Raw genomic sequence first — 25,063 nt, forward strand, 5'->3', positions numbered from 1 at the left:
CAAATCAGCAATTCAAACCTCAGGTACTTTCTTGGCTTAAGTAAAACTAAAAGCGCAGAAGTGTGAGTTTATCAGAAATATACGTCCCTATTTGCAAACATAGAAAGCGTATAATACCATGGGCCGTTTGTAAGGCCCAAATATGTAGAAATTATTTATCGTCAAAAGCCCAACCGTTTTGATCTTCTTCTTCTTCCTCGCTCTCACACTCCTCCGACGAAACAACAAGCTTCTTCGTTCTTCTTCTTCCTCGGCTTGGTTTCCTTTCTAAAAGTAAAATCTCTATTACTATCTTCTACGAAGAGATCGATTAAACCTAATTGTTCTCGTTTTAGATTAGTTTAGACCTATTTGATAGAGTCTATGTACCAATGTAATGGAATCAACCAAAAAAATCAGTTCTGATTCATTGTTACTGTTTGGCGTAGAGGATTTGAAATGAGTTCAGAAGTAGTGGAAGATGAAATAAGTTCGTTTTTCGAATCATCTCCACCTCTGAAGAACATGGATGAGATCATAGAGAAGCTTAATCGATTCATTGAGTGGAACTCTTCGTCGCAAAGTGGTTATATTATATAATATGTGTAACGTTTTGAATTGTATATATTTTTTTGTTAGTTTCCTCTAATGAATTTGGAAAGTTTTCATCTTTTCAGGAGGGAGGAGGATCGTTTGTGTAACTTCAGGGGGAACTACGGTTCCATTAGAGCAACGATGTGTAAGGTATATAGATAACTTCAGCTCCGGAAACAGAGGTGCTGCTTCTACTGAGTAAGGTTACTCACATTGTTCAGTAAAAAGTTATGTTTTTTTTTTGGGATCATTCTTGATCTTGGTTTTGATTTGGTGCTATAGAAATTTTGTGAAGGCTGGATACGCTGTAATCTTTCTGTATAGAAGGTAACATTAGTTTTAGCATTTTGTGTAGTTGAAACCTAAGTGGGATTGTGATGTTGGTAATGGCCTAATGGTGTTCTTTGGTTTTTGGAATCTTTAGGGGAACTTGCCAACCATATTGCCGGTCTCTTCCCGATGATCCATTTCTTGAATGTTTTGGGTTTCCTGATAAGACAAACATTCAAGGTTTTTCTTGAATATATATACATAGATTCATCTTTCTTCAAACGTAGTGCACGGTTTATAGACGTTATGGATACATGTGTGTCTCAGTTTACCATGGGTAACAAATTATGTGTCTCTATTCATATTCTTTTTAATGGTTTTTAGTTCATGCATCACATTTGGAAGCTGTGAAACTGGCTGTTATGGACCAGCAAGCTGTATGTATTACTTACACCACTTGTTTATTTTTACGAAACAACTGACCTTGTTTGAGACTGTTGTGTAATAGCTTTGACAATTAAACATTGCAGGCAGTAGCAGATGGTCGGTTACTAAAACTCCCATTCTCAACCATATATGAGTATCTTCAGGTTCTTGAATCCTACACAAGCTACTTTAATCATCTTTTTTTGTTTGGTCTTGACATATATAATCGAATCTTAAAACTGCACAAGAAGGCTATAGAATTAGTGAGAATTCTTCCACAGAGCTACAGCTGCAATTACTTTCTATTTGTAAAATGTTTCTGGTTACAGATGTTGCGGTTGATTGCAGCGGCATTGAAAGATGTAGGTTCATGTTCAATGTTTATCTAGCTGCTGCTGTATCTGACTTTTATGTGCCATGGGAGAGCATGGTAAGAGTCTCTTGTCCTATATAAGCCATGGCTTCACAAATTCTTGTGTCTGAATAAATATCTTTAACACATATTTGGTGAACTCTCAGACAGAGCACAAAATAGAATCAGGGTCTGGTCCTTTAGACATAAGACTAGCTCAAGTCCCTAAAATGCTTTCAGTCTTGAGATCAAATTGGGCTCCGAATGCTTTCTGTATATCATTCAAGGTCAATCTCTTTCTCTCTCTGTTTCTCTCTTGTATTAAATTCTTCAAATCTCGAAAATTTATATGCAAAGTCTTGATCCAGCTTGAGACAGATTCAAAGATTCTGATAGAGAAGGCTACAAAGGCTCTACGAAAATACAAAGTGCACGCAGTTGTAGCCAATGAGCTATCAACACGCAAGGAAGAGGTTGTGGTTGTTTCAAACAGTGGTAATGTTGTGGTTAGACGCGATTGCGATAAGCCTGATGAGTCTATCGTTGAAGATAATCTCATTCGTCTCATCGTAGATCGACATTCTACATACATCAAAGAATCTCAAAGTTGATTCCTTAAAGGCTTCTAAGTCAATTAAAGTTTTAGTCTTTCCTTAACACTAAACATATACTGTAGGTGATCTATGTTTAATTAACAGTGTTGACAAGGACAAGTTAATTAATAATCACCGAAGCAACTTCGTAAACGAAAACAAGAACGCGTAAGTGACAAGAAATCCAATATCTATATCATATTCATATATATGACTTTTGGCAAGATAAAAGAAATCCATAAGATTACACACTTGACTTTACAATTACACACAATTAACAAATTGTACATACATGATCGATCCACACCGTAAATTCAAAAAAAAACAAAAACCAGTATAGATTACATATTTGTTAAATTTCATCATCAAAATTATGGACATCCTTACGACACTTGTATTTACAGTTTTACCATAATTTCGATGATTTTAACAAAACTTAGTTTTACTAGCAAGTATAATAATTTAAGGTGGACCGTATTCAGTACATATTATGTAACAATACTTAATAATATACAATTATCACAATCTTCTTTATCTTTACGTATGTATATCGATCATCAATAATTCCTTACGTACGTTTGTTGATGATGTTCATAGTGGAAACACGAGATGGAGACGACGGCGTTGTTCCAAACAATCCAAGACGGTCTGTCCCAAATCTCCGGCGATCGGACGTTCGAAACCTACCGGAGGAGTCTCCTGGAAGTCTCATGTAATAACCGGAGTTAGAAGGAGAGTGATGATCGCTGAGCAAAACAGACGAAAAGCTTCCTTCTCTTTTATACATAACAATTGCTTTGTACAAAAACGGAATCAAACCTTCCATATCTTGTTTGATAACTTAATAAATCCTTTAGAGATTTTTTTTTGGGACGATGAGGTTTATGGTTTTGTGATGATCATGATCAATGCGAGAAAGGCTTTGATGTACTAATATAATAGAGAAAAGGGGTAGGGATAGTGACTTGGCGTGATGGGTATGTTGCCACGTATGCTTAGGCGTGACGGTAAATAATGTATTTGAGAGGATATGCGTCGAAAGAGAAAATTAAATTAAAGATGTTTTTATATAAGACGAAAGATAATATGTGAAAGTGAAGTCTCAACTTACATAAAGAAACCTTGAACTTCTCAAGCAACGATCAACAATTAATTGTATAAGTCAAAGTATTATATCATAGTTTGAAATAGTATAACATAATTGATTCAATATTCAATTCGTATAAAATTACCTACCGCACTAGCTAGCCTCGAAAATTCGGAAATCTTGAATGAAGTCATAGTTTGCATCATAGTTCGGGAAAAGTTTAATCCCATTGTCAATCTATTTTAATATATTATCCAAAAAATAATCTTTGTTAATAATTAAAATGACTTAATTATATAAAAACTTGACTTCAATGCAGATATAATTGGATCTCTCACTCAAAAAGCAATGACTACTATACTTTCTTAGTTTTGAGGATCGTGTTAGGTGAGAGAATAAAAACAAACACACATAGGATATAGCCGTTAAAACTAAATTAAAGAAGATGTCAAACTAAATAAGGAAAGAACAAAATAGACATTCTGGGCCGTTATCTGAAGCCCAACATGTAGAATGTGAACTTTTTTATATTAGGCCTCACGTGGTTTGCACTCATATATTAACGAGAAAAGCAATTGTAAACTATGATTCCGGTTTGGTTCGGTTTGGTTTAATGTTTTAAATGTTAATTACTTTCTAAGTAAAATGATAAAATCATATTTAGACTTCAAATCGGAGAACCGCCAACGAACGAAGAATCGTCTTCTTCTTCGTCTTCTCCGTCGCTGATCGATCTAATACTCCGCTGTTTCTGTAATCAGCGGTGGTGATTGATGGCTTCTAACGATCCAACAAACGGCGGAGGTTTCTTCGCCTCTATTGCTTCATCCATCACCAATTTCGGGTCGGTCATGTCCAAATCAGTTAACGGGTAATGAATTCAAAACCCCCATATATACAATTTCTCTCGTTTTCGGATGGATTCACATACTTAGATGCTGGAAACTATTGTGTCGTTTTGGTATTGGGATGTTATAATATTTCATCTGGTTGGGATTTGAAGGCTTGTGTTTAATTGTTGAGCTAGAACTGGGGAATTTTGTGTGTGTGGTTATGAAGAAATCAATTATGTTTGCTTTTGTTTAGTTTGATGGGATATGAAGGGCTTGAAGTGATCAATCCAGAGGGGAGTACAGAAGATGCAGAGGAGGAAGCAGCAAGAGGAAGGTGGAAGCAAGAGGTATATATGATGCTGATTTACTACAGAATTGGGCAAAAACAAAAAAACAGATTCTTCCTCTGAGTTTATATGTTGGCCTGATTTCTCAGGAACGTGATGGCTACTGGAAGATGATGCACAAGTACATAGGTTCTGATGTTACATCTATGGTGACTCTTCCTGTCATCATTTTTGAACCCATGACAATGCTTCAGAAAATGGCTGAGGTTTGTGTTCTTTGAATATTAGATTATATAATGAAAGAACCTGTTTACCTTTTTCGTTTCTATTGAATATGTTTTTGTTGTATCTATCAGTTGATGGAATACTCGCATCTGCTTGACATGGCTGACAAAACCGAAGACCCTTACATGCGTATGGTATATGCATGTAAGCAAGCACATACCCATTCTTTCTCTCCTTCCTTGTGTTCAAACTCTTCATAGCTGTCTAGGATCAGTATCTCTGTTCTTGTAGTTTTTTTTTTATGGTGCGGCTAACTTTCATCTGATCTGCTAACAGCATCATGGGCTATATCTGTGTATTATGCCTACCAGCGTACCTGGAAGCCGTTTAATCCAATCCTTGGTGAGACTTATGAGATGACCAATCATAATGGGATTAATTTTATAGCTGAACAGGTGAGTCGTTTGTTTGGAACTCATCTTCCACTTTGGCTCGGAAAATAATCATCACATATGAGTTCTTAGTTGATAGTATCACTGTTTTGTTCCTCAGGTCTGTCATCACCCACCAATGAGTGCTGGTCATGCAGAAAACGAGCATTTCGCTTACGATTGCACTTCAAAACTCAAAACGAAATTCCTAGGCAACTCAATTGACGTCTACCCAGTAGGAAGGTAAAGTCTCCTGAATCTGTGTATATTAGATTTCAGATTCTCAATTGTGAGACAAGAAACACTGAACTTTTGTATCAATGAATCTGTGTGCAGGACACGAGTGACACTTAAAAGAGATGGTGTGGTTCTTGATCTTGTACCTCCCCTGACTAAGGTTCATAACCTTATCTTTGGACGAACATGGGTCGATTCGCCAGGAGAGATGGTCATGACGAACCTGACCACTGGTGATAAAGTAGTGCTTTACTTTCAACCATGTGGCTGGTTTGGGTAAGTTCTTACTTTATAAAACCTAAAAACTATTAAACATATCTGATCACTATAATCTCATCTCCATGCCGCCTTCTCCATCTAGAGCTGAATTGTGGACCTAATGGACAGATCTGGACGTTATGAAGTGGACGGTTACGTGTATAATTCAGCTGAAGAGCCCAAGATACTAATGACCGGTAAATGGAACGAGTCCTTGTGTTATCAGCCATGTGACGCCGAAGGCGAACCTCTTCCAGGCACCGAACTGAAGGAGGTTTTGTCACTTTTTGTCCTAATTACCAAACTCAAGCAAATTCTCTGCAAGAAATATTCAGTTACCTTGTAATTCCGTTACATTATCACAGGTATGGAAGGTCGCTGAAGCTCCAAAGAACGATAAATACCAATACACACACTTTGCTCACAAGATCAATAGCTTTGACACTGCCCCTAAAAAGCTCTTGTCATCAGATTCACGTTTGCGTCCTGATAGATACGCACTTGAGATGGGTGATATGTCTAAATCTGGATACGAAAAGAGCAGGTACCTCTAATCATATAGTAGTCTTTATCTTCAGTTTTCACCAATTTGTTTCATTCATCATCCCAGAGTAATGTAAAGAGTAATGGAACCCGGGTTTTGTTTCTCAGACTAGAGGAGAGACAGAGGGCTGAGAAGAGAAGCCGAGAAGAGAAAGGTCAAGAATTTGTTCCAAAATGGTTTGATGAAACAGAGGAAGTCACTCCTACACCATGGGGTGATCTCGAAGTTTACCAATTCAATGGAAAGTACTCGGTGCACCGCGCCACAGAGGATAACTCCGAGGTTAACACAGATGTGAAGTTGACGCAATTCAATCCTTGGCAATTCGAAGATCTATCTGCTTAACCGTTGGGGTGGTGCCATTAGTTGTGTTATGTAATGCTTGTTTCCTTCTTACATCTTTGGTTTTGTTTTGTTTTGTTGTTGGTATTAACCACCAGTTTCATTGTATTTTTCCGTAAATGATATTCCATGTTGTTTTATTATATACATTCTATTTACGTCTTTGAAAAACGTTGATTACTGTTTTCTGAGATTGAGAGATTTGTCTGAACTCTGAAGGCAATATGAACAGAGTAGTTTCTTGGGGCTTAAGCAACTAGTAAAAAACAAGGAAGCCAGCAATATTGTTTTCTTTCCCTTGTCCATTGGTCGTACGTTAGACGGAAACATTTATTAGTGGATAAGTTACTTACTAGTTACTACTACTAGTATAAGAGACTGAAATCATTAGAACATCGATAATAATATCTAGGTTGGTAACAAAAATAAGGAAGTTGATGAAAAAAAAAAGACAAAAACAGAAAAAATAGTACATTATTAGCTGTCGTGGATGAGGTAATTTACGCGAAGGTTGTGTGGACTCACGAGGTTGGTTAAAATTAAAATTAAAAACCTTCTTTCTACTCACGAGGTTGATTAAAAATTAAAAATAATTTGTTGGTTTCTGAAACATTTATTTTTTTACACGTTTTTCTGGTACCATGAAATCTATATGAAGATAATCACTTAAACCAATTGGGTAGAAAGCAAAGCATTTACCCCATTTCATGTGGGACGACGTCTTCTTATTATATCTCTTGGCAACTATCTCCCACTCTTCAATATATTTAGTAACAAAAATCATATTTTCTTACAAAAAAATGCAGTATTTACCCCATTGGCGGAGGCAGTGTGTTAGCATGGGGTCAATTGATCCCTATGGATTTACAAAAAAAAAAAAAATTACTTGTACTTTTCGGTAAAAAATCAGAAAAATCATAAAAATATGCATATTGACTTCTATAAAATAGTTACTAATATGTTTATTGACCCCTACAAATTTTTTTTAAATAGATTTTGGTTATTGAAAAAACTATTGACCGAGTAATATTCCTAGCTCAGCCACTGTACGTATCTAATAATTAGTTCATTAAATATGCCCTAAACTAAAGTTATAAGGTCGAGTTTATAACTCAATCGGTTCAATAAACCGACGCATCTTCTTCTAATTCAACCGACGTATTATTTAAGTTTTAACTGTCTTACATAACTTCCCATTTTCTTCTCCACGACTCTCTCTCTATTTCTCTATCCATATATATATATATATATATACGTCACTTTTTTTTGTTCACTGATCTCAAAACACTGTTCCCAGAGTGAAGAGTTGAATATACCGGTTCTATCAAACCGGTTCAGTTCGTAATGGATAATCTACTCTGCGAAGAGTCATGGCCCGCGAGTCCTCTAACTCCGGAGCCTTTACCAAACTCCCGCCGCACTACTCACGACAATGACGTAGCGCTGATGTACCCGGAGATAGACGATGCGACGATGGAAGAAGCCATTTCTGTGGATTTGGAGAAAGAATTGTGTTTCAGTAATCACGGAGACAAGATTATTGAGTTTTTCGTATCTAAGAAGTTAACCGAGTTGAGGTTTCAAGCTGTTCAATGGCTAATTCAGGTATCTTTATTATTACATTATATATTTTGTTTTCTCTATCTGAGATTTGGTATCTACCTGCTAAATTTTATAGTTACGTTTAACAACCTATAAAATCTTTCAAGATCGACTTATAATTGTCGGGGTTACGAAAATGTTTTTTTTTTCTTTTCTATAAAAGTATTGATTGATTTATACTAACGTGATAACTTGACATTTTTGGAAATCTATTAGTCGTCATTAAAGGGAAAATTTACGAATTTAGAGGTTTTCGAATAAAAGTTTCGTTAAAGTGTGTAGATGATAATTGTTAACATTGTATAATTATCTGAAAGTTAATTTTTGTCTATGCTTTCTCAGACTCGGAGTCGGCTAAATCTTTCATATGAAACAGTATTTTCCGCCGCAAATTGCTTTGATCGGTTCGTCTATATGACTAGCTGCGAGGTAATAAAAATTATTTGTACCCAAGAAACATTTTTACTTACTATTTGTGGCTGAATGAGATGTTTACAATAAATAAACGCAGGAATGGACGAATTGGATGGTAGAACTAGTTGCATTGACCTCACTATCGATTGCGTCAAAGTTCAACGATGTTTCAACTGCTTCGCTTCAAGAACTTGAGATGGAAGGTCTTAATCATATGTTTCACCAGAACACAGTTCTTAAGATGGAACTCATAATGTTGAAAGCTCTCGATTGGCGTGTGAACTCTGTTACGATATATTCTTTTTCTCAAACCCTTGTTTCGAAAATCGGTGTGATAGGGGGTCATTTGAAGATGAATCGAATCAATTATCATCTTCTTGATGATTTATGCGGTAATTCTATGACCTATCTCTATCCTCTAACTGTTACTTGTTATGGAAGAAATATAAATATTTCAATGGCAAAATTGATTATAGTTACATTCTGATGGGGCAGATTTGAAAATGCTTCAATATCCACCAAGCGTTGTGGCAGCTGCGGCTATGTGGGATGTCTTGGAAGAGAAAGAGCTTCGCGAAAAAATTATGAATCTCTTTGGTCAACAGCATAAGGTAATTTTTTTTTTTTTTTGGTTCGTTTAATAAAAGTTTTCACTAGTAGCGGATATAAATTTTTTTACTAACTACTTAAATCACTTTGTAAACATAAAATATGCAGAACAATATTGTGAAATGTGTAAACGCGATGAAATCTCGTAGCAAGGAACAGGCGCCGTCGAGAAGGAAAATATTCGAAGCGAAGAGTTTTATGAGTCTGTTGCAGGGAGGAGAAGAAAATGATGATTATTACGTTGAAGATCTCTCTGCCGTTTTTCAGATTATACGATCCGATAAGAAGAAGAGAGACATAGATAACCACCAATTCGACTCTCGTCCGGCAAAAAGAATGACGATTGGAATGTCAAACCACATTTAGCATTTTTTTATATATATTGTATTATGACTACAAAATTTATTTTATTATTTATATTTACACAGATTTTGATCTCAACTGTAATGTATCGTAAAATGCCGAATAATAAAAAAATAAAGATATATTTTTCTTTTACTATGTTATTTTGATCAATGAGAGTGGAAAGAAAAATACAAGTTGCAACTATATATAATTAAATATTATATATTTTTTTATTTGTCAAATAATTTAGTACATACTCTTAATTAGTCCAGCAAAAAAAAAAAAAGATGTTTCAGGAAGGAAGACGTGGCAGAATATGAATGGTTGTAGCTACAAAGCAGTTTTATCCACAAGCGCAAATTCTCTGATTTGTGAAGATAAACAGATTCAGGGAACGTTAAATTGATAAATCGTTATTTCTTCTATCAAAGGCAAAGAAATAAAAATGAGTTCGTCGCCATTATCGTCATCACTCTTTCATCCACTTTCGACCTTGTCGCCTCAAGGGCATGGTCGGATGAAGAACCTCTGTTTCGGTCGGAAGCAACAGACTGTCATTGTCCGAGCCGCGAAACTCCCTGAAGGGGTAAACAAAATTCGAACTTTTTTTTTCTTTCAATAATCAAATATTAATAATCTCTCCAATGGTACAAATGGGTTAATATAAAACACTTTTGTAGGTGATATTCCCCAAAGTACAACCAAAATCTCAACCTGCGTTTCTTGGTTTCACACAAACAGCTGAGATTTGGAACTCCAGAGCTTGCATGATGGGTCTCATCGGTACTTTCATCGTCGAACTGGTGAGGTTCTATTCCGATATAATGATTTTAAGACATACGAGAGATATCAAAACTGAAAAAAAAAAAAAATCATCACTGTTTCTTGTTTTACAGATTCTGAACAAGGGAATACTCGAGCTGATCGGTGTAGAGATTGGGAAAGGACTTGATCTTCCTCTGTAATGTAATCTACTAAGTGTAACACATCAAAAACGTCAACATTTGTTTATGAGAAAGTTTGAATCTTTTGAGATTTCTCTTCACAACCACTATTGCTAAATTGGTTTTTAGAGTACACGAGTGGTGCGAGCATCTATGATTGCTGCTTTATTTAATGCTTCTGAAAGAGAGATGCGTCTGTTTCTCCACGCTGATTCAGCCCATGATTTCATTTTCTCTCCTTCGCTTCTTCTGTTCTCTTGAATCAGTAGTAGCTCTGCATACCCTCCTGCAAATGTCCAACAAGCGTTTTAGCTTAATTTTAACAACCGTTTTGTGACTTTTCGTTCAAAAGGAAACGAGTGATAAAGCTTACCTCTTGCTAGAGCCATTACTTCTTGATTTTCCATGTTAATTATCCCTATAGAATACAGAGTAAATTTGTTAGGTCAATCCTCTTAGTCTCGATTACTCGATAACATGCAAAGAAAGCGTCTTTTAAGTACCTTGTGAATCCACTGGAGGTGCTTTCATGAGATCCAACGCTTTTCTGAAGAGACCCTATTATGAAGAACAAAGAAGGCAGGTGTAAGATTAGGAGACTGCAAAGTTATTTGAGTTTAGAGAAACTTGTTTCTGACCTCTTGAATCAGGATAGAACTCGAGCGTTCTTGCCTTGCTTTGTTTCCGTACATCAGAGCCACAGCGGTTAACATTACACCAACCTTAGGATGACTGTCTCCTGATCGGAGGATGATCAAAACAGGGGAATCTATTAGTCAATGAATCTATTGTTCATTGAGAATTGACAAACAATTCACCACACAACACAGTACCATGATATTCCTCAGCGATTGACAATGCTTGTGTCAGTGTTGTCTCCGCAACATCAAAGTTTCTAACAAAAGCAAACACAAACAGGGACTAATGATATATATAAACAATAAAATTCACACGAGATCTGTATGCACAAACTCAAAGCCTACCCCATGTGTGACTCGAGCTGACCCAGAGAAGATGTGGCTGCCAGCGAGACTGCCTTCAAATTCATGTTACAAGAGCACATAGATTCTTTGGTCTCCGTAACTCCTTGAATTGCCTTTTGATAAACCTCCTTTGCCATTTCAAAATTTCCGGTGGCGTGCAAGAATTCACCATAAGAAAGTGCCAAGTTACCTATTTTTATGTCGTTATGAAGAGGTCTCAGAAATCAGATTTCACCATATAAACGGCAGGGCTAGCTCCAGATTAACAGAAAAGATAATGGTGTGTACCTTTGCAGCCTTCATGATTCTCAAGTCCCCGAAATAAAGATTCGGCTGCACCCAAAAACCATACCATTAAACTATACACAAACCTACTGTGTAGTAAAAAACACATAGAAGAAAGTTTGAGGCTTGTTTCTCTACCAGATTCGATATTTCCTTTCACAAGTTCAGCGAGGCCTTTGATCGCTTTAGCTGTAGCAACCACATCTTGATGATTTTCATGGCCACTCTCTTTAACCAATTCCAGAAATTCGTCAGCAACAACCAATGAAGCATCATCCTAAACAGTAAAAACATAATCAAATCTCTAATACAAGTTCCTATATATAGAGATACACACAAACATAATAGCACTGTTCGGATTTGAACCTGTCCTGACTGAATCAGCAGACCTACAAGGGCTTCCACAGCAGCAACTGCACAACAAAAGAAAGTTACAGACACAAATATTTAACAACTCTAGAACCAAACAACGAAACTATCAAGTTGACAAGCAAAAACCTCTAATAGCCAACGAAGAGAGTGTCAGAGTCATGACTTGCTTGAGGCGTTCAATGGCCTCACTACGGTTCCCACTGTAAACATAGAAAACCCAACATCAGACGTTTATATAGAATCGTAAGCTTCCAAATTGAAAGACAAAAGAAGAGAGAACAGGGTAAAAAAAAGATGAAACCTTTCGTATAAAAGATCAGACATGGCAAGCAAGACTGTTGCTTTAGAATCTTGAGAAGCCTGATCATCGTTCAGTTGATTCCCAAGGCATTGTTCAAGCACTAGCATCCCTTGGGAATAAGATTCATCTGCAAATTCAGAATTCACACAGACCCATCTCGAAATCAATCAGTCAGATGCTAAGACTTAAGCACCTTAGAAAAAAACCCTAATTAATATAGAGAAAGACCTGATTTTTGTGACCTAGCGTGAGAAAGAGCGTAATTAACCATCTGAATAGCAACATGATTGGCGTTTGGAACACTGATTTCACCGTGGATCAATCTCAGTGGCGTCGAGTATCGTACAAGGCTTCCTCTAACCGAGATCGTGCGGCCACGAGCCGTTGCGGCTGCTGCTGCTCTTGAAAATTTGGCAGCCGCGCGAATCATATTCGTTTAATTTACTCTTTTCAGTGTTTTTTTTTTTGACAATATGTTCTTTCTCAGAAGAAGAAAGGTTTTGTGGAAGACTTCGGACAACTTCGGAGCTCTTCCTCGCCGTTACATGTGGTTGCCCAATGTCAATCGGTTTAATTTCAATTTCGGTTTGGATTAATTGAGCCGGTCTAGTGATAACCAATAAACATAACCAATAATTTGCATTTATGATTTAAAGTGTTATCAACTTATCATTTATTCAGTTTCATCTGTTATTGTGCCTCAGCTTGAAGTTATGTGGAGCAATTAACCATATATAATAGGGAAAAAGGGTAGATTGACCCAAATTATGAGTTTTATTACCTAAATAACTCATAAAATATTTGGGTTATTTTAGTTTTTTTGTTCTTAAAATACCCTTTTTCCTTTTGATAGGAAATTTTTTTTTACCAAAATATCTCTCCTAAATTTTTCTGTAGGTCGCAGATATTTCGGAATTTTTTTTTTATTTTTTTTAAAGTTTTCCATTCAGTTGTCACAGATTTTATATACGTAGCAGATTTTTTTATTTACGACAGATTTTTTTTTGACAGTTTTTTTTGTAGTTTGTTATGACAGATTTAATTTTAGTTTTTTGTTCTACGACAGACTTATTGTTATTTATGACAGATTTTTTACGATTAGTCGGTACAGTTTTGTTTTTGAGACTATTAGTCTGTCGTTACATGGCAGATTTGTTAATGTGAAAATAATTACTAGATTGACATCAAGTGATAACAGATTTATTTTTGACAATGACAGATTTTTATATTTCACCGAAAAACTGTGGCATGGTGGCAGATTTTTAATTTTAAAAAGAAATCCTTGATTAACCCACAGTCGAATTATTGTTATTTCATGTTACTGTAGATTTTGGTTTATGTAATGACAGTTTTTTGTTTTTTTAAAAAAATCTGCGGTTTAGTAACAGTTTTTTTTAAAAAAATAACAATTGCTAGAATGACTTTTAGAGTGTTTACAGATTTATTTACGTTATTATAGAATTTTTTAAGTTATGACAGATTTGTTTTGAAATTCATATGACGACAGATTTGTTTTAAAAGTCTTATAGTGACAGATTTATTGTTTCTTTTTTTAAGTTATAACAATTTTGTTTTAAACTTGCCAGTTAAGTAGAGAAACACCAGCCGTTTCTAACCTTCTCAAACCACAAGCTTCACCTACGCGTGGAACACTCTCGTACAACCAGATCAACAAAGCATGAACACATCCTTGTATCGTGTATGATGATTTGTCAAAGTCGACAATCTTGACAGAATTTACTAAACTACTAAACGCCACTCGACCCCATGGATTTCTCAAAAGCCACCGGATCCAACACTCTTTTAGCGGATGCCAAGGGGATGCTAGATCCACTATGAAGACCATGTACACAAACAGATAGTAAACATAACCTACCAACCATGGTTCTCTCCTCAGGAGACCATGTCTTGCAAAAATCAACCACCTTTAGCAACTCATTAAACTTTGGACCTTCAGTGTTCTTTTCTAATTTCATTTTTTGCCCAGAAATCATGATGATCAGCTTCGAAGTGGTCTGACACGTCAAATGGATCACAATTCAAGCCAGTTATATGCGCAAATTCATTTAAAGAAAACCTGATGGGCCTATCATCAATCAACGACCAAACCTCATGGAAGTTGTTGACTCTCAGCTGATGCGTAAGCAAGTAATGAATATTCTTTGCGCACCATGTGTATTCCAATTCAATAAGCTTTAAAAACACACCAAGTGATGATTTCTCCAAAGAATCCCACACATCTGAGCCTAATCCTTCTTTCAAGGGTCCGATTTTTGATAAGAAACAATTGTGGTTCATGCTCCTATTCTGCAAAGGCGATTTCCCATCTACAAATAGTGGAGGATATTTGAGGACTTCAGTGGATGACGCCATTCCTAAACAAAACAAAACACTACTTTTCTTAATAATATAGGTCATGGAAACACAACATCAAACTTATATGCAAACAAGATGATTGAGGTTCAAGAGAACGCCAAAACATCACTCTTATGAATTGAAAATTGAAGATATTACAAATATTCTAATTACGATTATGAAACATTAGATCAAATCACCTTTTAAAAAAAAATAAAACTTCTAATTCCTAAGAAATCCGATGAAGATATTGAGTTAACACACTATCGCTATCATGTAATACTATTTCCCCAAAAAGAATCCAATGAACTGGGCAAAAATTGAAAATCAGAGTTTGACCATCAACATGCAAATTTTAATCAGAGAAATCAAGAATAAACTCACCAATTGTCTAAATTGACAGTAATGGAAGACAGAAGTTGCGGCTGGAAGAAGAACAGTAGCGGCCGATGATGCCAACCGGAGAGGCGAATACGCTGTCGGAAAATCTGGACACTAACGGAGAAGACAAAAATACTGACAAACCTAAAACCAATTGAATCGCAAACCCAGACCCACAAAGAGACCCACAACGAAGGAAACAATGTCGATATGTTAATCTCCAACACCGGAAACTCAAAATATCCTGACGGCGACGAAAACAATGTCAAAGGGAGGAGGAAAAAAAAATATCGGGTTTAAAGACTTTTAACTCATAAAGTAAATCCTTTATTGAAAATATATTATAAAATAATTTAAATGCAAATTAAATTTAAGGAAACTTTCCCAAAGTAAAAATATAAAGGTTTTTTGGACTTTTAACACAATATTTGTGTCAATCTAGTTCTGTAGATGTTTTGGGGTTTACATTAGTTATTTTTGGGCAAATTTGTGTCAAACTGAGTAATTTTCAGTATATAATACGAATATCAGATATTCAGATACCTATCCACCAAAAACATCAACCTCCCCACTAATTATAAAGAGCAGGTCTAGAGCTAGAGTCTAGTGACATTCTTGGCTTCAATCTCTATTATTACATTTTCAAAAATTATAAGAACATTGAAAAGAGAATGTAATGATTTGTTTTGTGCAAATATAACCTTTGTTTAAAAACAAAGCAAATCCTCTCAATGAAGCAATGCATATATGCTCTTTGCTGATTTGATCTACAAAGTGAAATAGGTCATCACAAAGGTCAAAAATGTTGGGACGTACGTACTAGTCAGGAGTGAAGTTTATGGTCATAAATAAACATATATGGATAGAATTTTCCTTCTAAATTTATAAAATCAAAAATGATGAAGGTGAGTGTAAATCTTTATCCAATAATAAAATTTGAGAGACATGTGAATCTTGTCTTTATCTTTTTGTAATCCTACTTTAACCCATTCTTAAAAAGAAATAAAGTAAAAATAGATCTTTATAGAAGGCTCACAATCAAGCCTCCATATCTTTCTCTTTCCCCACTAACCATGAAAGACTTCAGATTATAAAAGGTTTAAGCACTTGGCAGTTCCCTGTACAACAATCCACTTCACCACCAACAATTAGTCTTGCAACTCAAGTTTCCACTACTTCCTCAATCAACCACTGAACCACGACGTCCTCTATATTCCTCTATTCCTCTATTAATATTCTCTTCAAAATTACCACTAAAAAGCAAACTTTAGAGCGTCACATATCCCCACACAACAACAACAACAACAACAACAACGATGGCCAATTCTGCAACTCTCTTCCTTCTCTTTCTCACTATCTCAGCCTTATTGTCCTCATCCTTCATTGGTACGATATCTCAATTGGGTTCACTTCAAATTTTCATTTTTAATGTTATAATGCACAAAAATGGCGTCTTTATTTGTTGTCAAATTTCATAAAAATTGTGTCTTTACATATTTTTGGCAGATGGAGCTCAGCTTATACTAGTGAATAACTGCCAGGAGAGCATATGGCCGGGAATTCTCGGCGGCGGAGGCCAAATCACGCCGAGAAACGGCGGGTTCCACATGGGAAGCGGCGAAGAAACCATAATAGACGTACCGGATAAATGGTCCGGTCGAATCTGGGGTCGACAAGGCTGCACCTTTAACCAAAACGGCAAAGGCTCATGCCAAACCGGAGATTGCAACGGCGGTTCAATCAATTGCCAAGGAACCGGCGGTGTACCACCAGCAACCGTCGTGGAAATGACATTAGGCTCGTCATCATCGCCGCTACATTTCTACGACGTGAGTCTAGTCGACGGATTCAACCTTCCCGTGTCGATGAAACCAATCGGCGGAGGAGTTGGATGTGGCGTTGCGGCTTGTGAAGTTAATTTGAATGTTTGTTGTCCTTCGGCTCTGGAAGTTAAGAGAGATGGCAAAGTGGTTGGTTGTAAAAGTGCTTGCTTGGCGATGCAGTCGGCCAAGTATTGTTGTACCGGAGAATATGCGAATCCTAAGGCTTGTAAGCCGACTCTGTTCGCCAACCTGTTTAAAGCGATCTGTCCGAAAGCTTATAGTTTTGCGTTTGATGATTCCAGTAGTTTGAATAAGTGTAGGGATTCTCGTTATGTTATCACTTTCTGTCCTCCAAAGTGAGGGGCTTTGATTGTTTTTGGGGGTTCTTGTGTTATGTTTATCATGCAGTTGCTTGATTTAGTTGTTAGGTCGTCACTGAATGAAAAAAGTGAAAAAATTTGATCATTATAAACCATCCTTACTAAAGAGACCAGCTCTGGCTGGTGGGTCGGTTTGATCCACGAATTCTCTCAAACCGGATAAAAAAGACGGTTCTAGTGCTTACTCACGATATAAGGCAGAACAAAGAGCCTTTGTCTCTCTAGAGAGTAGAAGGTTCGTCATAGAATGTACTGATCCACAGAGAATTTAAGAGCTGTCTCTCCTCTTTAGCCGCTGCTAGATCCTCTTGTGACATCAAGCTGATTCCTTTGATACGATCTTCTAGAATCTGTTTCAGTTTCTCATCGCCTTTCTCTATGCTAGAACCACAAGGACTACACTCTTTTCTAGCTTCCGTGAGCTTGAGCAGTCCCCGAAGAGCAGCTTCTCTTACATCAGCATCAATGCTAGAGATGAGGTGCATCATCAAACGGTGAAACCCGAGTTCTATAGCAATATCACAGTCTGAGCCATTCTCTTGTAGAAGATAATGCAACAAGTTTAAAGCTTTCCTGAAGAATGAGAAACCCAATGACAACAGTTTTTGAAAATTAGCAACAGCAGATCTCGAAGTTCAATAGATATTGAAAATTAAGTAAAGTGCATATTTTAGATTAGTACCTTTGAAATCTCACACTATCAGATTCCAGCGCATATTTTAAACCAGTGTAGCCATTTGCAATCCGGAAACCCGCTATCCCTGTTTGATTATTACGAATCAAAGCTGCTCCAAGCAAAAAGAAGTAAATCATAGTACATTCATCAGATTCACCATAAATCAAGTTTATAAAAAAAAAAAGATTCTTTTGATCATCAAAATTTGTTAGAAATCAGAGCATCTTACAAGATATTGCACCGAGCGCTTGTGTCCGAGAATGCATATCAGTATCTGAAATAAAGTTCAAAAGCAAAGACTCTAAACCATTGGCTTCGATAACCGATTCTTGACTTCGAGGATTGTTCTCAACTATTGTGCTTACGACATCTGCAGACTTAGCTCGGATATTAGCATTGGAGTTTTTAAGGTAGCCAAGAAGAGGTACCAAGCCTCCAACAGAATGAAGATCTGACCATACATTCAAAGAAGTAAATGTTAAGCCAAGCAATCAATCAAAAGACAGATACCGAGAAAATTATAGGAGAAAGTATGCAAAGATTCACCATTAGCCATATCAATCGATTCAACGTGTTCCTGCAGCTCATCCAGCAGATCTACCAAATCATCATCAGAACTCAAAATTTTAGTAACCAACAATAAATCTATAGCTAAGAAAAACATTTACGCATAAGATTTTGAACCTTCGATATCTTGAGGTGTTACATCGTGAGCATCCAAAACTTGTTGAGGTGTCTGCATTACTTGTGTGATCTCCTTCAACCGCTTGACTACATCTACGGTTTGCGATTGCATAGCCTCTGCAAACCATTTTCGATCCTCCTCACTGTCTCACCAAAACAATTTCAAATCATCAAAAAAACCATCCACCACTATACTGAAACGGTTATTTTTAACCTAACCAAACGTTTCATTATATAATGTGGGAACAGAGGAAAAGTTTGAACCTTGGATAGTCCAACTCAAAACAGTTTCTCTGCTTATGAACATAATGAGTCTAAAATCAAAACTTATAAGCTTGCACAGAAACCCCCAAAAAAAACCCTAATTTACACGAACTCAAAAACTCAAATTCCAAAGCATGATTCATAACCAAACAAATTTCTACGAAAACGAGTTGGGCGAAATAACAAAGAACATCGTACCTTAACTGGCGAGTAGGCCGAGTGCCATCGGAGTGAGAGAGACTCCATTTAAGCAGACCGTCCCAGTTAGGTCCTTCTTTAGCCATTGAAGCAACGGAAGAGAGGAGGGAGGAGACTCTGTTGTCAAAGCCGGGGAGACAATGACGCAAGTAGATTGGGCCTTCGAGGTCCATCCATATCAGGTTAACTTTCAGATCATAATGGGCTTTAACAGGCCCAATTTTCAACTCGAAATATCTTGAAGGAGGCCCCCACCTTATCTACACACAAAATGAAGAAGTCCCCAAAAAAATCTAACTTGGAAAACGTTATCCACTTCGAGAGAGTGACACGTCACGAATCAAATCCCAAATTCAAAAAAAAAAAAAAAAAAAAAAGCTTTCCATAAAATCACATCTTCCTACTTCTCCCAAATCAGAATCACTTAACCTAAATAAAACCTTAAAATCATGGCAACCACACCGGCATTGCAGACGACGTTCGTGTCATCGACGAGCTTTCTGAAACAAGCGAGACCTTCTTCTTCGTGGGGATCATCATCACCGAACAATGTGATTCTTCCCAAAAACAAGAGATCTTCTTCTTCCTCCGTAGTTGTCGCCGCCGTCGGTGATGTCTCTTCTGACGGAACTATCTACTTGATCGGAGGAGCCATCGCTGTTGCTCTGGTCGGAACTGCATTCCCGATCCTCTTCAAACGCCAAGACACGTACGTAAATCACTAAGACGTTTTTATCATTCTTTTTGAATTAAACCGGTTTTGATGCTTGTTAAACCAAATTGGACTCAGTTTCTTTGATTAAATGTCCGGTTCAACCTTTGGATTACTTTACCCATATACTGAATTACTGATTCTGAATAAACCGAACTAAATCCTCCGTTATGGTATGCTTGCCTGATTGAAACAAATAATTAAGCCTGAGTAGTAGTAGTAGATTGAGAGCATATCTTAACAGATGGAGTAAACCGGTGAACCGAAAGAGAGATCATATTATGGTGTATATGTGATTTTGATAAGGCCTGAAAATTGTGGTGTGGTATAAGGTGTCCGGAATGTGACGGAGCAGGATTTGTGAAAAAGGGAAGAGCCACTCTGAGGGCGAATGCGGCACGCAAGGATCTTCCTCAGATCGTTTGCGCAAACTGCAATGGACTCGGAAAGCTTAACCAGATTGACAAATCATCCTAATTATTATTATTATTATTATTATTATTATTTTTTTTTTGGACAAAGACAAATCATAATAATTATATACCTATCTCCTGTTTCTCTTAAAAGACGATTGTAAAAGATTGATCAAAGCTTTTCTGATTGATACTTGAAAGAGAATACAACTTGCTCCTTATATACGGAGACTTCAACTACTGGAAACACAAAACAACTAACTCCAAAGAAATAGCAAAACACAACTGAACACAACTCATGACTCGTTCTAGTCCACGACTCACGACTCTGCTCCTACAAACTCGGTTTGAATTATTCTTGCTTTGACCACTTCAAACCCAACATACCTTCCCCAAACTGAATGCGGCTAACGCATTACAGTTTGCTCTTTGATCTTCGGATTCTCCTGCACTCCAAGCAGCTCTCTCAGCTTGAAGAACGTATCAAGCTTCAAAGGCTTTGTCATGATATCTGCTACTTGGTCCTTAGTTCCACAATGAATCAAACTAACCTCTTCTTCCTTCACTAAATCACGGAGAAAATGAAACCTGACCTGAATGTGTTTAGTTCTGCCATGTAGGACAGGATTCTTTGAAAGCTTGATCGTAGAACTGTTGTCACAAAGAACGTTAACACACTCCTCCTTGGCTTCATTGAAACTTCCCAGTACCCTCTTCATCCAAAGACATTGAGTAGCACAAACCGATGCAGCAATGTACTCCGCCTCTGTTGTGGAAAGAGCCATAACTGGCTGCTTCTTCGAACTCCATGCTACAACTGCATTACTCATCATGAAAACGTACCCAGAAGTGCTTCTTCCACTGTCTATGTCACCAGCAAAGTCGCTGTCTGTGTATGCTTTTAAGGAGCCTTCCCCGTCACCTGAATACAACAGCCCCATTGCTAAAGTTCCTTTAATGTACCTTAACACTCTCTTGACAGCCAAGAGGTGACCAGCCTTGGGTTGCATCATAAAACGACTCAGAAAACACACCACAAACATGATATCGGGTCTTGTAGCAGTGAGATACATAAGACTACCAATCAACTGTTTGTATAAGGATGGATCTGCATCTTCTCCCTCCATCTCCTTTGACAGCTTTGTTCCGGGAACAATCGGATTATTCACCGGATTACACTCGTCCATCCCGTACCGTGCCAACACCTCAGCTGCATATTTCTTTTGACAGATAAAGATCCCATTCTCACTCTGTTCTACCTCCACGCCTAAGAAATAACGCATTTTCCCCAAATCCGTCATCTCAAACTCCTTTTTCATTGAAGCCTTGAACTCCTCACACAACTCTGCATCATTTCCTGTGAAGATAAGATCATCAACATATAGACTTACAATGAGCACTCTTCCTCCATGTTCATTTTTTATGAATAGAGTGTGTTCAATTTCACACTTGATGAAGCCCTCCCTTTGAAAGTACTCTTCGATCTTGCTGTACCAAGCCCTCGGAGCCTGCTTGAGACCATAAAGTGCCTTCTTTAATTTGTACACTTTGTTCTCCTCATCACCTTTCACGTAACCTTCCGGTTGCTCCACAAACACAGTCTCCTTTAACACTCCATGAAGGAACGCGCTCTTGACGTCAAGTTGATACACACTCCACCTTCTTTTAGCCGCTTCAGCAAGTAATATCCTGATAGTGTCGCACCGTGCTACTGGTGCGAAAACTTCATCGTAATCAACCCCATGCTTTTGTGAATATCCCTTAGCAACAAGTCTCGCTTTAAACTTGTCGACTTCTCCCTTCTCATTCAGCTTGGTCTTGAATACCCATTTAACTCCAATCTTTTTCATCCCTTCAGGCAATTCAACCAACTCCCACGTACCATTTCTTTCAATTGATTGGATCTCGGCGTCCATTGCTTCTTTCCACTTCGATTCCTCAGCTGCTTCCCAATAGTTCACCGGATCATCAAGAGAGACGTTTAAAGCCCAATGTAATTCTTCTTCTTCCTCATCAGTGGAGCCCTCTCCCCTTACATAATCCTGTAAATATCTTGGTGGAGCTCTGGTTCTTGGTTGCACTTGAACTGTTGCAGCAGGTGTAGTTGATGTTGTTGTGATATGCGGCTCTGCCTCAAGATTCTCAGCTTCTTCCCGAGTGTTGTTTGTGTGCGAACTCTGACTTTCTGCAACCTCTTCTTCTTCTTCAAACACCAACACATCATTTGTTTCTTCAGCACTGCTTCGTTCCCACCTCCAATTTTGATTTTCATCAAATATGACATCCCTGCTCACAATGACCTTGTTTTCAGTGGGATCAAACATCTTGTAAGCTTTGGAGCCATCACTTACACCGAGAAATATGCACCTCTGGCCTCTGTCATCAAGCTTCACTCGTTTTTGGTTTGGGACATGAGCATATCCAACACACCCAAACACTCTGAAATGCTCCACATTCGGTTTGATACCAGTCCAACACTCTTGAGGTGTCGTCTCCTTTAATGCAGTAGTGGGGGACCGGTTCAGAATGTGAGTTGCCCAGCTCGCAGCTTCTCCCCAGAATTTCTTCGGTAGACCCTTTTCAATGAGTAAACATCTCACCATGTTCATGATAGTTCGATTTTTACGTTCTGCAACGCCGTTTTGCTGAGGTGTAAACGCTGCTGTGATTTGTCGCTTGATACCATTGGATGCACAGAAATCATTAAACTCCTTAGAAGTGAATTCTCCTCCACGATCACTTCTTAGACACCCTATTTTCACTCTTGCTTCATTCTCAACCATTAGCTTAAAGGTTTTGAAAAATGTGAACGCTTCACTCTTCATAGACAACAAGTAGATCCAGCTTTTTCTGCTAAAATCGTCGATAAAACAGAGAATGTACCTCTTTTCTCCAATTGTATTAGGCTGAATGGGTCCACACAAGTCAGTGTGTACAAGCTGCAGCTTCTCCGTTGCGCGCCAATTAGCTTGCTTAGGGAAGACTTCTCTGTGTTGTTTTCCCTTAGCACATACCTCACACACCTCATTTACTTTCTCAATTGGGGAAAGCCCTACCACCATCTGCTTTGTTGATAGACTCTGCAAGCTTTGTTGATTCAGATGTCCAAATCTTTTGTGCCATAGATTTGGATCATTGTTTGACACTTGCAAGCACGACATTTCCGAAGACTCGGCTAGGATGGCGAACATTCTATTAGTTGTCATAGATGTGCTCATGATCAGACCCCAATCATCATGAAACACTTTGCAGCTCCCATCTTTTATGAGTATTGCCATCTTCCTTTCTTGCAACTGTCCAAGGCTCAAGAGATTTGTTGTTAACTCTGGTACATAGTACACATCTGATATGATGTGGCTTCTCCCTTTGAATGTTAATCTTACGCTCCCTTGGCCTTGAACCCTCATCTTCGAATTATTTCCCAATCTTACCGTGTGCATCGCCTTTTCATCTAGATTAGTGAACCAGCTTCTATCTCCCGTCATGTGATTTGAGCAGCCCGAATCCAGAAACCACACACGATCTCTCTGCGATCCCTCCTCTTCTACAAACGACATCAGCAATAATTCTTCTTTCTCATGTAACTCAACATAGTTTGCAGTACTGTTCCAAGCAGGGCACTCAGATTGGTAGTGTCCCAGCTTGTGACACTTAAAGCATTCTATGGTGGCTCTGTTGTTGAATCTCCCACGACCTCTGCCTCTAAAGCCTCCTCTTCCTCTTCCTCTACCTTCAGATGAGATTTTCAAGACATGTTCTTCTTCTGCCACTCCTCCTCCCATTCGTTGTTCATGAACTAGAAGACTGCTTTGAAGCTCATCCAAGGTCAGCTTATCGAGATTACTTGATTCCTCAATTGAACACACCACATAGTTAAACTTCATTGTCAGAGATCGCAAGATTTTCTCCGAGATACTGTTCTCACTTAGCGCATCTCCATACGCTCTCATCTTCTTTGCTATTGCAAGGGTCCTTGCAAAATAGCTATTCACGTTCTCTCCATCTCGCATCTGTAGGATCTCGTACTCCTTACGCAAGGCTTGGAGTTGTGCCCGCTTCACCTTTGTTGATCCTTCAAACTTCTGTTTCATGCTCTCCCAGATTTGTTTGCTTGTATCCGTGTTGAGGATTGTGTCAAGAATGTCTCTATCGATGGATTGATAGAGAAAATTCTTGAGTTTCAGATCCTTCAGCTTCTGTTCCTCAATCACCTTATGTTGCGCCTCAGTAGGGACGACCCCGTCAACCTCACTGATCCCATTCTCTATGAGATCCCAATACTCCTTCGAACGAATGAAATTCTCCATCAAACGTGCCCAATGATCATAGTGACCATCGAACTTTGGAATAGCTGGAACCACGAACCCTTTCGCACTGTTACTGCTATCTCCCATCGGAATTTCGTTCTCTCTCTCTGCTCTCAACAACTCAGGTCTCGTTAGTGATGAGCGCTCTGATACCAAATCTTAAAAGACGATTGTAAAAGATTGATCAAAGCTTTTCTGATTGATACTTGAAAGAGAATACAACTTGCTCCTTATATACGGAGACTTCAACTACTGGAAACACAAAACAACTAACTCCAAAGAAATAGCAAAACACAACTGAACACAACCCATGACTCGTTCTAGTCCACGACTCACGACTCTGCTCCTACAAACTCGGTTTGAATTATTCTTGCTTTGACCACTTCAAACCCAACAGTTTCTGTATGTAAAAAAACACTCCATCTTCATTACTCTCGTCTTCTCTGTTAAGTGAATTATTCGGTTATTTCTCCGTGAGAGGAGCTCTTGAATCTGCAAAACAGGGACACGACGACTCTTGAAGATCATATAGACGCCAATCTAATCCCATTGAGCAA

General features: G+C 37.9%; 9 protein-coding genes and 1 long non-coding RNA gene across 13 annotated transcripts; 6 read left to right on the forward strand and 4 right to left on the reverse strand.

The window, feature by feature from the left end:
- The first annotated feature begins 184 nt into the window (after positions 1-184).
- Positions 185-2,373, forward strand: LOC104734212 (phosphopantothenate--cysteine ligase 2-like). Of its 3 annotated transcripts, none has more exons than XM_019234418.2 (10): positions 185-273; positions 429-565; positions 657-771; positions 856-900; positions 998-1,083; positions 1,228-1,280; positions 1,374-1,433; positions 1,599-1,699; positions 1,789-1,908; positions 1,990-2,373. In XM_019234418.2, exons 2-8 carry the CDS (start codon positions 439-441, stop codon positions 1,656-1,658), a joined length of 546 nt encoding a protein of 181 aa, XP_019089963.2. In that variant the 5' UTR covers positions 185-273; positions 429-438; the 3' UTR covers positions 1,659-1,699; positions 1,789-1,908; positions 1,990-2,373. The 3 variants fall into 3 exon arrangements, with proteins under 3 accessions (XP_019089963.2, XP_087338548.1, XP_087338547.1); XM_087482422.1 differs by having other exon boundaries at positions 187-273; positions 429-562; XM_087482421.1 differs by lacking the exons at positions 185-273; positions 429-565; positions 657-771; ... (2 more) ...; positions 1,228-1,280; positions 1,374-1,433 and having other exon boundaries at positions 1,670-1,699.
- Positions 2,374-2,638: 265 nt separating this feature from the next.
- On the reverse strand, positions 2,639-3,132 carry LOC109128303 (uncharacterized). The gene has a single exon (XM_019234419.2). The coding sequence runs from the start codon at positions 3,038-3,040 to the stop codon at positions 2,783-2,785; it is 258 nt and encodes an 85-aa protein (XP_019089964.1). The 5' UTR covers positions 3,041-3,132; the 3' UTR covers positions 2,639-2,782.
- An 816-nt stretch (positions 3,133-3,948) lies between these two features.
- On the forward strand, positions 3,949-6,629 carry LOC104734213 (oxysterol-binding protein-related protein 3A-like). The gene is made up of 10 exons (XM_087482791.1): positions 3,949-4,172; positions 4,388-4,481; positions 4,571-4,687; positions 4,778-4,850; positions 4,983-5,101; positions 5,199-5,320; positions 5,414-5,590; positions 5,702-5,846; positions 5,938-6,116; positions 6,224-6,629. The coding sequence occupies exons 1-10, from the start codon at positions 4,075-4,077 to the stop codon at positions 6,459-6,461; spliced, it is 1,362 nt and encodes a 453-aa protein (XP_087338917.1). The 5' UTR covers positions 3,949-4,074; the 3' UTR covers positions 6,462-6,629.
- A 1,036-nt stretch (positions 6,630-7,665) lies between these two features.
- Positions 7,666-9,581, forward strand: LOC104734214 (putative cyclin-D7-1). The gene is made up of 5 exons (XM_010453740.3): positions 7,666-8,063; positions 8,403-8,489; positions 8,572-8,866; positions 8,970-9,085; positions 9,192-9,581. The coding sequence occupies exons 1-5, from the start codon at positions 7,803-7,805 to the stop codon at positions 9,447-9,449; spliced, it is 1,017 nt and encodes a 338-aa protein (XP_010452042.2). The 5' UTR covers positions 7,666-7,802; the 3' UTR covers positions 9,450-9,581.
- A 221-nt stretch (positions 9,582-9,802) lies between these two features.
- LOC104734216 (light-harvesting complex-like protein OHP1, chloroplastic) lies at positions 9,803-10,476 on the forward strand. Its single transcript, XM_010453742.3, has 3 exons — positions 9,803-10,014; positions 10,109-10,231; positions 10,325-10,476. The coding sequence occupies exons 1-3, from the start codon at positions 9,874-9,876 to the stop codon at positions 10,391-10,393; spliced, it is 333 nt and encodes a 110-aa protein (XP_010452044.1). The 5' UTR covers positions 9,803-9,873; the 3' UTR covers positions 10,394-10,476.
- LOC104734215 (uncharacterized) lies at positions 10,363-12,924 on the reverse strand. The gene is made up of 12 exons (XM_010453741.3): positions 12,542-12,924; positions 12,314-12,440; positions 12,139-12,212; positions 12,007-12,053; positions 11,779-11,917; positions 11,644-11,688; positions 11,356-11,545; positions 11,206-11,267; positions 11,011-11,111; positions 10,876-10,930; positions 10,746-10,790; positions 10,363-10,658 (listed from the first exon to the last, which is right to left on the reverse strand). The coding sequence occupies exons 1-12, from the start codon at positions 12,741-12,743 to the stop codon at positions 10,498-10,500; spliced, it is 1,248 nt and encodes a 415-aa protein (XP_010452043.1). The 5' UTR covers positions 12,744-12,924; the 3' UTR covers positions 10,363-10,497.
- An 897-nt stretch (positions 12,925-13,821) lies between these two features.
- LOC147929079 (uncharacterized) lies at positions 13,822-15,394 on the reverse strand. The gene is made up of 2 exons (XR_015578589.1): positions 15,053-15,394; positions 13,822-14,688 (listed from the first exon to the last, which is right to left on the reverse strand). It is a non-coding gene; the product is annotated as an uncharacterized LOC147929079 (long non-coding RNA).
- Positions 15,395-16,074: 680 nt separating this feature from the next.
- LOC104734217 (thaumatin-like protein) lies at positions 16,075-17,344 on the forward strand. The gene is made up of 2 exons (XM_010453743.3): positions 16,075-16,435; positions 16,556-17,344. Exons 1-2 carry the CDS (start codon positions 16,366-16,368, stop codon positions 17,230-17,232), a joined length of 747 nt encoding a protein of 248 aa, XP_010452045.1. The 5' UTR covers positions 16,075-16,365; the 3' UTR covers positions 17,233-17,344.
- LOC104734219 (hsp70 nucleotide exchange factor FES1) lies at positions 17,313-19,389 on the reverse strand. Its single transcript, XM_019235039.2, has 6 exons — positions 19,075-19,389; positions 18,613-18,755; positions 18,475-18,525; positions 18,158-18,379; positions 17,935-18,037; positions 17,313-17,825 (listed from the first exon to the last, which is right to left on the reverse strand). The coding sequence occupies exons 1-6, from the start codon at positions 19,245-19,247 to the stop codon at positions 17,474-17,476; spliced, it is 1,044 nt and encodes a 347-aa protein (XP_019090584.2). The 5' UTR covers positions 19,248-19,389; the 3' UTR covers positions 17,313-17,473.
- Positions 19,370-24,972, forward strand: LOC104734220 (uncharacterized). 2 transcript variants are annotated; one of them, XR_015578588.1, is made up of 3 exons: positions 19,524-19,783; positions 20,119-20,339; positions 24,904-24,972. XR_015578588.1 is itself a non-coding variant. In XM_010453745.3 (2 exons), the coding sequence occupies exons 1-2, from the start codon at positions 19,524-19,526 to the stop codon at positions 20,261-20,263; spliced, it is 405 nt and encodes a 134-aa protein (XP_010452047.2). In that variant the 5' UTR covers positions 19,370-19,523; the 3' UTR covers positions 20,264-20,439. The 2 variants fall into 2 exon arrangements, 1 of the variants encoding a protein (XP_010452047.2); XM_010453745.3 differs by lacking the exon at positions 24,904-24,972 and having other exon boundaries at positions 19,370-19,783; positions 20,119-20,439.
- The last annotated feature ends 91 nt before the right edge of the window (positions 24,973-25,063 follow it).

This window comes from Camelina sativa, chromosome 13 (assembly GCF_030686135.1).
Source record: "Camelina sativa cultivar CO46 ecotype springtype chromosome 13, ASM3068613v1".
Lineage (NCBI taxonomy): Eukaryota > Viridiplantae > Streptophyta > Magnoliopsida > Brassicales > Brassicaceae > Camelina > Camelina sativa.

Excerpts from the sequence above, each read along its gene's own strand:
- LOC104734215 (XM_010453741.3), bottom strand. The coding sequence starts at position 12,743 with ATGATTCGCGCGGCTGCCAAATTTTCAAGAGCAGCAGCAGCCGCAACG. Across the intron at positions 12,054-12,138 it reads CTCTTCGTTGGCTATTAGAG|TTGCTGCTGTGGAAGCCCTT; the intron begins GTTTTTGCTTGT and ends TTTGTTGTGCAG. Across the intron at positions 10,931-11,010 it reads GTTCTATCCTGATTCAAGAG|GGTCTCTTCAGAAAAGCGTT; the intron begins GTCAGAAACAAG and ends TCTTCATAATAG.
- LOC104734220 (XM_010453745.3), top strand. The coding sequence starts at position 19,524 with ATGGCAACCACACCGGCATTGCAGACGACGTTCGTGTCATCGACGAGC. Across the intron at positions 19,784-20,118 it reads CTCTTCAAACGCCAAGACAC|GTGTCCGGAATGTGACGGAG; the intron begins GTACGTAAATCA and ends GTGTGGTATAAG.
- LOC104734217 (XM_010453743.3), top strand. The coding sequence starts at position 16,366 with ATGGCCAATTCTGCAACTCTCTTCCTTCTCTTTCTCACTATCTCAGCC. Across the intron at positions 16,436-16,555 it reads ATTGTCCTCATCCTTCATTG|ATGGAGCTCAGCTTATACTA; the intron begins GTACGATATCTC and ends TATTTTTGGCAG.
- LOC104734213 (XM_087482791.1), top strand. The coding sequence starts at position 4,075 with ATGGCTTCTAACGATCCAACAAACGGCGGAGGTTTCTTCGCCTCTATT. Across the intron at positions 4,173-4,387 it reads ATGTCCAAATCAGTTAACGG|TTTGATGGGATATGAAGGGC; the intron begins GTAATGAATTCA and ends GCTTTTGTTTAG. Across the intron at positions 4,482-4,570 it reads GAGGAAGGTGGAAGCAAGAG|GAACGTGATGGCTACTGGAA; the intron begins GTATATATGATG and ends CTGATTTCTCAG.
- LOC104734212 (XM_019234418.2), top strand. The coding sequence starts at position 439 with ATGAGTTCAGAAGTAGTGGAAGATGAAATAAGTTCGTTTTTCGAATCA. Across the intron at positions 901-997 it reads GTAATCTTTCTGTATAGAAG|GGGAACTTGCCAACCATATT; the intron begins GTAACATTAGTT and ends TGGAATCTTTAG. Across the intron at positions 1,281-1,373 it reads CTGTTATGGACCAGCAAGCT|GCAGTAGCAGATGGTCGGTT; the intron begins GTATGTATTACT and ends TAAACATTGCAG.
- LOC104734219 (XM_019235039.2), bottom strand. The coding sequence starts at position 19,247 with ATGGACCTCGAAGGCCCAATCTACTTGCGTCATTGTCTCCCCGGCTTT. Across the intron at positions 18,526-18,612 it reads AACACCTCAAGATATCGAAG|ATCTGCTGGATGAGCTGCAG; the intron begins GTTCAAAATCTT and ends ATGATTTGGTAG. Across the intron at positions 18,380-18,474 it reads ATCGATTGATATGGCTAATG|ATCTTCATTCTGTTGGAGGC; the intron begins GTGAATCTTTGC and ends ATGTATGGTCAG.
- LOC104734214 (XM_010453740.3), top strand. The coding sequence starts at position 7,803 with ATGGATAATCTACTCTGCGAAGAGTCATGGCCCGCGAGTCCTCTAACT. Across the intron at positions 8,867-8,969 it reads TCTTCTTGATGATTTATGCG|ATTTGAAAATGCTTCAATAT; the intron begins GTAATTCTATGA and ends CTGATGGGGCAG. Across the intron at positions 9,086-9,191 it reads TCTTTGGTCAACAGCATAAG|AACAATATTGTGAAATGTGT; the intron begins GTAATTTTTTTT and ends TAAAATATGCAG.
- LOC104734216 (XM_010453742.3), top strand. The coding sequence starts at position 9,874 with ATGAGTTCGTCGCCATTATCGTCATCACTCTTTCATCCACTTTCGACC. Across the intron at positions 10,015-10,108 it reads CCGCGAAACTCCCTGAAGGG|GTGATATTCCCCAAAGTACA; the intron begins GTAAACAAAATT and ends ACACTTTTGTAG. Across the intron at positions 10,232-10,324 it reads GTACTTTCATCGTCGAACTG|ATTCTGAACAAGGGAATACT; the intron begins GTGAGGTTCTAT and ends CTTGTTTTACAG.
- LOC109128303 (XM_019234419.2), bottom strand. The coding sequence starts at position 3,040 with ATGGAAGGTTTGATTCCGTTTTTGTACAAAGCAATTGTTATGTATAAA.